This window comes from Lolium rigidum, chromosome 5, assembly GCF_022539505.1.
Source record: "Lolium rigidum isolate FL_2022 chromosome 5, APGP_CSIRO_Lrig_0.1, whole genome shotgun sequence".
NCBI lineage: Eukaryota > Viridiplantae > Streptophyta > Magnoliopsida > Poales > Poaceae > Lolium > Lolium rigidum.
Genome location: NC_061512.1, coordinates 247914935 through 247925869, shown reverse-complemented (window position 1 = coordinate 247925869; position 10935 = coordinate 247914935). Strand labels below are relative to the sequence as shown.

At 46.0% G+C, this 10935-nt stretch overlaps 1 protein-coding gene across 1 annotated transcript; it reads left to right on the top strand.

The window, feature by feature from the left end:
* The first annotated feature begins 2125 nt into the window (after positions 1-2125).
* On the top strand, positions 2126-10716 carry LOC124653056 (zinc finger CCCH domain-containing protein 19-like). The gene is given in 13 exon segments (XM_047192111.1): positions 2126-3579; positions 3674-3753; positions 4159-4346; positions 5875-6659; positions 6661-6887; positions 6970-7097; positions 7294-7353; positions 7431-7481; positions 7575-7645; positions 7833-7981; positions 8060-8983; positions 9098-9157; positions 9336-10716. Coding segments are annotated over 13 exon segments (5139 nt in total). The 3' UTR covers positions 10298-10716.
* Positions 10717-10935: the final 219 nt, after the last annotated feature.

The following is a 10935-nucleotide window of genomic DNA, read 5'->3' as shown; positions in this document are numbered from 1 at the left end:
TTCTTGGGCATTTACGACGACATGCATATTAGATTGCTAGGTTTTCCATTAGGATAGGGTTCGGATTAATGTTTGCAAGGTGTTCGTCCCATTGGTTGCTGTCCTTGTCGAGGTCTATGTGTTCACAGCTCGATTTGCTTAGATCTGTTACTCTAATCTACAATCGCCGTAGATCCTTTCTAGATCAGACTGTGGATTGCTGAAACTGCCAGATTTTACTGTGCATGTAGGGAGGGGAATGGTTTTTTGTGCTGGGGTTTAGCATGTTCAGATTGTTGTGTGGAATGAGCACGCTAGTTTGTTCTAGATCATGTTGTTTCTGATTAAACTGGGCCGATGATTGTAACCGGGCAATCATAGTGTGAGGAGATGTTTGATCAGAACCAATGGCATGACTGAACATGACCATGCCATTGGTTCTGATCAAACATCTCATCCACATGTCATCATTGTATGAGGCCTATGTTACCTTGCTTTCCATGTTTGTACTTCTTCAGTTCTGCAATGGTAATGATTTAACTATGACACAACGGAAGGCATGATGCTGCCCTCAAACTTAGTCATGTGTGTCATATTACTTGCACACTAGACTTAGTTTGCGGACAGTCTCTTTGCCTGCCGTGTGATCCAGTATATGAGGTCTCATTTTGTTTGTCTAGTGCAATGGCCAATTATTGGACAATGGCACACTGGAAGGCAAGATGCTTCCCTCAAACTTAGTCGTGTGTGTGTGATTACTTGCACACTAGACTTAGTTTGAGGGCAGTCCCTTGAGCTGCCGTGTGAGCCAATGTATGAAGCATCACATGTTTTTAATGTTCGTTTTCATCTATATACTTGTGAGCAGGCACACCTTAAATGCCATGTGTTCTTGTGGTAGACTGAGAAGGTCAAGCTTGGGTCACCTACTGAGACCCCCGACGAGGGACCGTCGAAGAAGCGAAGGGCGGCTAACGTCGGCCACTTCCAGCCGGACGTAGGGACGAACCAGTTCCTGCGCATCGTCTTCAGGACCACCTTCAGTCGGCTCCGGATCCCTCAAGATTTCGTCAGGTGGTTCGGAGAAATCCCTTCGAACATTATCGTCACCACCAACACTGGCTGCAACTGGACGATGACTAAGGTGAGAGAAGGCGATGACGCATACATCGACCAGGGGTGGGCGGGCTTCGCCGTCGCTCATCAGCTGCAGGTAGGCCAGTTCCTCATCTTCAAGAAGGTGTCCTCCTTCGAGTACAGTGTGGTCATCTTCGACCACACCTGCACCAAGGTGATGACCAGGTGCCGTTACCATGGCGATGCCACCAGGTGCGTCGTCTTCGAAAGCCATGCCTGAAGCTTACCCGGTTCTGTGTCGTAGCTACCATGTCCGTGTCTAGTTGCTGTTCGTGTCGTGTGTTGAACTATGATCGTCTCTGCTGTGTCGTGAACTATGACCATGTTTGAACAATGTTGTGTCGTCTATGATCAGTGGCGCCGTCTGGGCTGCTACTAGGCTTGAAAATCAACCTACCAAACGGACAGAGCCCAAATCTCTACGAAACCGAAAAACTATGTGCAAACCACCAAACAACATGGCTTTTATGGCCCACCGCGAGGCGTAGGGGCTTCTTCCCACTGGGCAGGAAACTGCTGCAGCTTTTTTTTTTTTTTTAGGGAAAGAAACTGCTGCAGCTACCAAACGCGCCGTTGGCTAGCCGTTTTGGGTCGCCCATCCCGGCCCAGCCCAGCCCACCACCGTACAAGAGTCCATGACACTTCCTCTCCCACGCCACGTTCCCCTCACGCTCTCTGTACCCTACCCCTACCCCTACCGAAGCTCCAATCCGACCCCAAAATCCCCTCTCCTATAGCCGTCTCCTCACAACCGCCACCGTGCCCTAGAGCCGCCCACGTCGCCGCGCCGCGCCGCACCTCGCCGCCGACGCCGCGCGCCCCTCAGAGAAACACTCCGGCGCCTCTCACCCGCGTCGCCGCCCCCGTCCTGCCTCGTCGCCCCCGTCCGGGTCCTAGTCCCGGGCATTGATTTCTGAGGTACGAGCTCTCCCTTTGCTTATCCAGCGATTCCTTACTCCAATCCCCAACTAACTCCCGCAAACTCCAGGTCCACGCCGCGGCGGAGGCCATGCCGGCCACCCCGGATATCGTGCTGGAGTTCGACGGCGGCGGAGAGGGCGAGAAGCCCGAAGACGATGCCCATGCCCATGCCGCCGGAGAGGACGCTGCGGCGGCGGAGGAGGACGTAAACGACTGTGCTCCGGCAGGCGAGGAGCCGGAGGAAGACGCCGGCGCTGGGCTGCAGTCGGCTGAGACCGCTGTCGCGGTGGACGACCCCGCAGAGCAGGGCGCTTCCCCTGCACAAGACGATTCTGATATGGCTCCCGCTGGAGGTGGAGATAGCTTAGATGACCAGACTGGTCAGGGGATCCTCGATGGTGCCGCTCACTCTGAACTTGGCGTCGTGCAAGATGATGCTCCTCAGATGGATAAAGATGCCGCGGTTAACGAGGGTGCTCAGGATGAGGAGGCGGCACCGGTGGATGACGCAGTTGCTACAGCTGAATTGGATGAGACGGAAGCAGAGCTCGTCAAGGATGACGATGGTATTGCAGAGGAGGGGACAGAGATGGATGCACTTGCCTCCACTGAGGAGGAAGGGGCTGCAGCAGCTGGTCATGCTTCGGGTAGGCAGATGGATGCAGTTTCTCCGAGCAGAGATGCTGACGAAGAAGCTGCTGTCGATGCCACAAGTGATGATGACGTAAAGGTGGATACAGTTGGCCTGACTGGAGATGATTATCAGGAAAAGGTGACTTTGTCAGCTGGTGATGATGGTGCAGGTGAGGAGGGCATGGAAAATTGTGCAGATGTTGGTGCTGGAGCCGAGGATGAAAAAGATGGCATGGCTGCCCAAATTGTTGCTGAAGAATCCGATGGTGTTCCGGAACAAGATGATAACGTTCCGGCTTCAGCTGAAGATGACGTGGCTGGTAATGTTGGTGCAGAGGAGGTCACGGAGATGGATGTACCTGCCACAACTGGAGAGGACAATGAGGACGAAGGGGTTGCAGCAGCCGGAGACACTTTCATGGATGAGGGGACGCAGATGGATGCGGTTTCCGTGAGTAGAGATGTCAACGCAGAGGAAGCTACTGATGCAGCTGGTGTTTGCGCGACAGGTGAGGACTTGCAGGTGGATACAGCTGGCCTGACTGGGGACAACAGTCAGGATGTTGCCTCAGCTGGTGATGATGGTGCAGATGTGGAGGGCACCGAGAAAGATGAGGATGAAGACGATGACATGGCTGACCAAAATGTCACTGAAGAAGCTGATAGTGTTCCAGAAGCTGATGTTGACATGGCTGGCGGTTTACCTGAAGAAGAGGATGTGCAGATATATGAGGATGACGACGATGATGAGCCTCCACCATTGAAAAAGAAGGGTGGAGGGCGGCCAAAGCGAGGCCGTGCATCTTCCAAGGCTCAAGCCGTGGTGAAGCCATCTCCTAAAAAGAAGGATGAGGAGGAGGTTTGCTTTATATGCTTTGATGCTGGTGACCTTGTGGTTTGTGATCGTAGGTTTGTGCAACAGCTGTGTTACTTTCATGTTGTGTTATTAAAAAACTACACAACTATATGTTATAGCGGTTGACTGTTCTTTCTGTGTCCTCAGGTTTTGCCCCAAGGCTTATCATCATTCGTGCGTTAATCGGGATGACGAGTTCTTCAAGACTAAGGGTCAATGGACTTGTGGTATGTTAGATTATCTTTAGTCCGAACCCTTCTGAGTGCCCTTAAGTGTTTCTGCCATGTTACAATCTTCCTAAATCCATGTTTTCTTGGAGGTTTTTTTTGCAACAGGCTTGGTTTACAGTTCGTATGCTGGGATTGTCACATAACTTTCTTGTTTTATACTGCATCGGATTTATAGAATGTGTTATTTGTCTGTGAACTCTGAAATATCCTTTTGTTGCACGTTCTTCTACCTGATTCCGTGCATGAACTAGGAAATACTTTCAATGATACATGAGTTTACCTATATGATGATCATATTGATTTTTTTGGAAAGGTAGAAAATGAAGGATTGATGCTTAGTATACAGATAAAATGTCTCGAAATATGTATATTTCATTTAATCAACTTAGCTATTTTTTTCAGGGTGGCACATTTGTAGCAACTGTCAGAAACCTGCTAGCCAAATGTGTTTAACATGTACCTATTCCTTGTGCAAAGCGTGCTTGAAAGAGACAAACTTCATCCGTGTCAGAGGAACTAAAGGTTTCTGTGAGACATGCATGAATACTGTGATGATGATAGAGAACAAAGAGGAGGCAACCGAGCAAATGGTGAACTTTTCACATTACCCTTAGCTTCTCCTATCTAATATTTTCTCAGTTTAAGAACTTAGTTTCATCCAGTGTCTTGTTTCTTCTATGGCATTGAGGAGTTGGTTTAGTGTTTTGTGATTCTTGTTCATGTAATCATATGATAGTTTTCGACCTTGAAAGACTGTTTCTATAGATGTTTGCATAATTTAAGCATACATGTTAACCTGTGCTCTGTCTGTGATTTAGTAAAATCAAATGGGTGAACCTAATTTGTAGGCAACTCGAACCAAAACTATTGCTCTGCATTATTGTTACGTGATGTTAAACCTTGCTACACTGTTTTCCTGAAATGGGAGGATGTTGTTTGCATGCACCTTTTGCCTGATAATTGAGAACCTTTATGGCTTTGAGTTATGTATTTTTGTTGTTTCTGCATTCAATAGTAAGTTTATTTTCATATGCTGCCATAATTTGTTTGCTGGCGTGCATATTTTGAAAAACATGGTGCATCCTCGCGATAAACTTCAGGATAACAAATGGGACCTAATTATGGGTACACCTATATGATCATTATTGAGGCACACAAGGCACATGCAGAACACAAAATTGTCCCATCGATGCACGATTATGGACAAAGTGAGATCAACTACGATTTTCTTAGTCGTTTGAATGGACGAGGTTTGTTGGCAGGTGCACGCATGGACCTTGTACTAGAAAACAATCGTTTGCGTTGGAGTGGGGTCTTCGTAGATGTTGAAGCAGTTGCTGCCCCAACTAGCTTCAGCGACCATGTTAGCCACTGTATGGTACTCGGTCTCCACACTTTAGTGGGAAGCCATGCTTTGCCGTGGGACCATGACCCAAGGTTATTTCCTAGATAGAGACAGTAGCCAGAGGTTCAGCACTAGGTGTTGGGGCAGCCTGCCCAGTGTAGGCAGTGAGAGCGTCGGTCAATTGAGGTACGGGAGCACCTGCTTGACGAGGAGGAGGTGTGCTCGCATGGGTCGTGCGTAGGCGAACATATTTGTTTCATGGCATAAGCTATCTTGGGCCTGGTGAACCTGTAGATGCTGAAGTGTACCGTCGGATCCGTAACAGGAACGCCCACATCCTGATTGTGCGAGAGAAGATCCTGGCTAATACACAGCCATAATTAGAAGATTACGACTATGCCTGTTTCCTAATCCTTCTAGAACATGGTCGGTATGATGTCAGCTAGGGGTGGATAAATGCATATATGTCAAACACCCACTTTGAAAATACAATGGTATGTTTGCGTAAATTACCTATTCATTTCAAATGCTTACATCAACATCTGTTCCTTATATTCCAGGAAGCCTTAGGATATTTAGATTTTTTTTGGTTTTTTAGTCTATGTTTAGCTTCTGCCTTGTTACCATGACATGCCCATCTTACTTACTATTGCTGCAAATTGCTTGTGAGACGTCGTTTTTTCCTGCTCAGCAGTTGTAATGTCAGTAGCTTCACATGTATTTATGAAATGATCTATTAATGGTTCTGGTGTGCATATTTTCGTATTTAACAGGATGTAGATTTTGACGACAAAGAATCTTGGTGGTATTTGTTCAAGGGTTATTGGTTGAATTTGAAAGAGAAGTTGTCGTTGACATTTGAAGAAATATCAGTCGCTAGGCGTCAAAAAAATGGACCTTCTTTGAACGGGCCTTCTTTGATTATACGTGAACTACCTGAAACTAATGATGAAGAAGAGGCTAATTCGGACAGTTCACCAAAAAAGAGGGGAAAGAAGCGATTAAAGCGTGCTGCTGATGAGGACAGTTCCAAAGGGAAAGGCAGCACTCGGAGGTATACCAAGCGAGGTTCAGGTGGCCGTGATGCTAAGACTAAGAAGTCTACAGGGGCAAAGGTTAGAAAATCGTCGAAGCGTGCTTCAAGCAGTGATCATGGACCAAAAGAATCTGAAAGTGTGGGTACATCTACATCCTCAGCTGAAGAGGCTAGTTGGGCATCAAAGGAGCTCTTGGATTTTGTTGCACATATGAGGAATGGTGACAAATCAATGCTCTCCCAGTTTCAAGTTCAACGCCTTTTACTTGCCTATATCAAACGTGAAGATCTCCGTGATCCTCGTAGAAAAAGCCAGATAGTTTGTGATCCTTTGCTCCAAAGTCTATTTGGAAAAGAACGTGTTGCGCATTTTGAAATGTTGAAGCTTCTCGAATCTCATTTCTTCATGACTGAGGTCGCACCAGTTGATATCGATGGCAATCACGGTGGTGTTGTAGACCCTGATCCTAGCCAGGATGTTGATGGTAACAGTGAAGCATCATTTGTGATGAGTTCAGAAAAAAAGGAAATCGCGTAAATATGATCCGAAAGCTCTCCAAACGAACCTTGATGACTTCGCCGCGATAGATAACCATAATATTGGCTTGCTGTACCTGCGTCGCAACCTAATGGAAGAGTTAATGGGTGATGTTGACACATTTAGCGAGAAAGTTCTTGGAACATTTGTGAGAATACGGATATCTGGTGCAGGTCAGAGGCAAGACATCTATCGACTTGTGCAGATTGTTGGTAAGATGGCACACTTTCAGAACCGATGTTAGATTCGGCTCTTCATGATTCTGATTGCAGAATTTTCCGTATTTGTGTGCAGGGACAGGAACAGCTGCTGAGATGTATAAATGTGGAAAAAAGACAACTGATATAACACTAGAGATACTAAACTTGGACAAGAAAGAGGTTATTACTATTGATATAACTTCAAATCAAGAATTCACTGAGGTATTTGATTAGGAATATTACAGTTTTGCTGTTCGATTTGATGTTTACTGAAGCTAAGTAGAAACTACACATTTGGTTTTATAGTTCCCATTTTTACTGATATTTTGGCTGTTAGTTCACTATACTGATGTAGCCAAGCACTTATTCAACAGATATAATTGCATTTGCTGAATGCTGTCATTATTCTTGTTTATAGGAGGAGTGCAAACGGTTACGGCAAAGCATCAAGTGTGGGCTCATTGCAAGGATGACAGTGGTAATTTTATTACACATTATTTGTGCTTTTGTTATCTGTACACTATTTTTCTATGGTGTAACCATCATATCTTCCAGGGAGAAGTTCAGGACAAGGCAAGGGTTCTCCATTCTGTGAAAGTCAATGATGTAAGCAACTACTAATGGAAGAACTATAGAAGTTTCCAGTCAAGCACTTCTATTGCATTTGCTTATTCATGAATGCCATTTGCATCTTTGCAGTGGATCGAAAGTGAAAAAATGCGTCTTGCGCATCTTCGTGACCGTGCCAGTGATATGGGCCATAGAAAAGAATATCCTTTTCGACATTCTTTTATGAATCATTATTTAGTTGGTAGTTCATGATTCAATATTATGGTTAAATTGCTCCTCTTTTTGTAATCCGATTGCTTGTCATTAATATTTTGAATTTATTCTTTTTCTGTAATGACTCTTTTTGACGAATAGTATTTTAGCTTGCATGCCTTGACCATTATGTACGCTTAGAGAATGTGTAGAGAAGCTGAAGCTTCTAAATACTCCAGAGGAGCGTGCTCGAAGGCTGAAGGAAGAACCGGAAATACATGCTGATCCTGCCATGGATCCGGATTATGAATCTCCAGAGGAACCAGAGGAGGATGCTGAGAAAAGTACTGGACTTGATTTGTTTTATTCTGCCAAGCTTCGTACCACTTTGACACTGACTTACATTTTTTATTTTCATACAGGTAGCTTCAGTAAGCCGAGTGGTTCTTTTTCTAGGAAAGATAACAACCCAGTGTCTCCCGGTAAAGGAGAGGGTAGGAATGCTGCAAGAGATCCTAAATCTAACTGGGAGTCAAACCGAAACACGTGGTCAAGTACACAGTTGGAATCGCCTCATGGACGGAGATCTACATTCTCGTCTCACGGTGAAAGTGCTGGTTACACAGATAAATCAGACAGTCCAAATGTTGGTGCACACAGAACTAATGTGGAAGCCACGGCAGCTAATACTCCACGTGGGCTATCTGGTGCCTCATCTCAAACTTTAACGGCTAATTTAGGGTCTGCAACACCTGCATCACAGTTAACAGTCAATGAGTCTGAAAAGATATGGCAGTACGTGGACCCTTCTAATAAAATCCAAGGCCCTTTCTCAATAGTACAGTTGCGGAAATGGAACAGCAGTGGGTACTTCCCTGCTAATTTGAAAATATGGAAGTCTAACGAGACGCAGGATGACTCAATATTGTTGGCTGATGCTTTGGTTGGGAAGTTTGAGAAAGACCTGCCTCCGTGGGAACCGCCACTTGGCAGCTCATCTCAAATGGACAAAGCTTACTTGAGAAGCAACTCAGATGTTGGTGCTAGACCCTCTAGTGGCTCCCTTTTTGAAGAAAAATCAGGGGTTCTAAATAAGTCGCAGTCTTTCCCGGATAGGGTTAGTCAAATGCAGGATACAACAAATCCTGGAGCAACCATGATCCAGTCTGGTGCACAAAGTTATTATGGGATGCAAAATTCTCAAGCAGCTTTTGCAAGCCAGCAATCTCTTACTGGAAGTTGGAATGCTTCCTCAAGTCAGTTTGGCACTACAGTAAATCAAACAACACCGTCTCAGCCTGCTCCTGCAACAGTTGGCACACAAACAGTTAATTCACAGTCTTCAGGTGAAGTTGTGTTCCTTTGCAAGGGTTTATATGCTCCAACAATTTGGTTGAAGCTTCCAATTTGTAGTACATATGTATTTTAATTTGATGTATATTATTTCTTTCCGTTTGCAGATCTTGGAGCAGTAGGTGCACAGACTGGAGCTGCACAATCAAACACTCAGCAATTTGAAGGTATTAGCACACTATTTGTCCATTTCCGTGCCTTGTTTTCTTCCGATATGTTGTTTCCATTAGTTCCATAGCAAAGTCTTACAGGTTTCAATCTTAAACAACTGCTGTTGCTCCTTGGAATTATTATGGCTGTTCAGTGGAAACCTAGCTAATGATGTTATTGTGGTATCACCTTCAGATGCAAGGAACCAATCAACTGATGCCTCCAACTCAGCTCAGCTGATGTCAACACCAGCTGCTGCTGGTGGAGATAGTCAAAGCAGTGGCTGGTCCACGCCTGCACAAGTTGGAAACGCATCTGGCCAAGCTCAGGTGGCTGGAAATATGGACTGGGGATCCCTTCAGAACATGGGTTGGGTTACACCGAACATGCCTTGGGCAGCACCAGCACAAGGCGCCACAGGCTACAACATGGGGGTGAGTATGCCGACACAGCAAAATGCAGTCCAGAACATGGGTTGGGTGACACAGAATCCAGGAAACACCAACATGAATATGATATGGACTCAAGCCCAAGGGACTCCAAATGCGGCTGCTATGATGGGAGCTCAGATGCAAGGAGTTGCAGTGGCCCCTTGGGGGGGTGCCATGGCACAAGGAAATGCAAATTCTAATCCTGGTTGGGTGCCCCAGGCTGGAAACATGAATCAAAATACTGGCTGGAGCGCTCCTGTGCAGGGAAATCCAGGTCCTAGTCCTGTAAATGGTACAGGCCAGGGGAATAATAATATGAACTGGAATTCACCAAGCGGGAATCAGACCTGGAATAACCAGCAGGATTTTAATGGTGGTAACTCAGGTGGGCGGCCATGGAGGCCTCAGTCTGGCGGTGGAGGGTCACGTCCTTTCAAGAGGGGACCTTGCTATGCCTTCCAGAACACTGGTCGCTGCCACAGAGGAGAGCAGTGCAACTATGCCCATGACCGACCGGTTGACGGATCTGCACCGAGAATTGATCGCCGATTTGATAGGCAATCTTCGAGCAGCGATAGGCCTCACTATGACAGGCAAAAAGATCAGCAGTTTGATCGGCAACCTTCAGGTGGCGAGAGGCACCATGATAGGCATGATGACAACAGGAGCAGTGGCTGGGATGACAATAGGAAGTCTGATAGGTCAGAATCAAGAGAGAGGCAGTAAAGAACCGGTATCAGGTTCATTTTTTCTGCTTTATTCTCCTGTTTTGTTGTATATGCAGTAGCTAGCCAGTAGCATCCGTGCATGTTTCTGAACTTGATGTGTTCAGCGAGCTGCATCCCGCCCGAAACGTCATGAACAACCGTAGCTTAAGCATCATGTGCATCCTACTCTTATTTTGCGTTGCCTGGAACCGAACTAATACATTCCGAATAAATCCTGATGTCAGATATGGGAGGGTTCTGTTGTAATGTTGAATGAGCTGCTGCTGGCTGTATACATTTGCTTTGGTGTCTGTCTGGCGTAGTGGTGTTATTTATGCCCCTGGTGGTGAAGACAGGGTTCTGTAAAAACATTAAACATAGCTTGACCTGTTTTACTAGTTTTTGCCTTGCGACTGAATGATGTGAGCCCTGCAAATATGTGGTTTTGGCTTGTATCCTATCCTGAAATTCTTTTAATTTTGTTAGTGCAAAGCAGCAATGCTGTATTTTCTTTCTTTCTTGCACCTAAAAGGCATACGAAGGCTGTACACATGCTCTGTATTTGAGACAAAGTGTGGCCTGTGCTTGCGCTAAAAGTCCTGGACATGCTGGAGCAGGAAGAGGACAACATCGCCTTGTAAATTTTCGTAAGGAAAA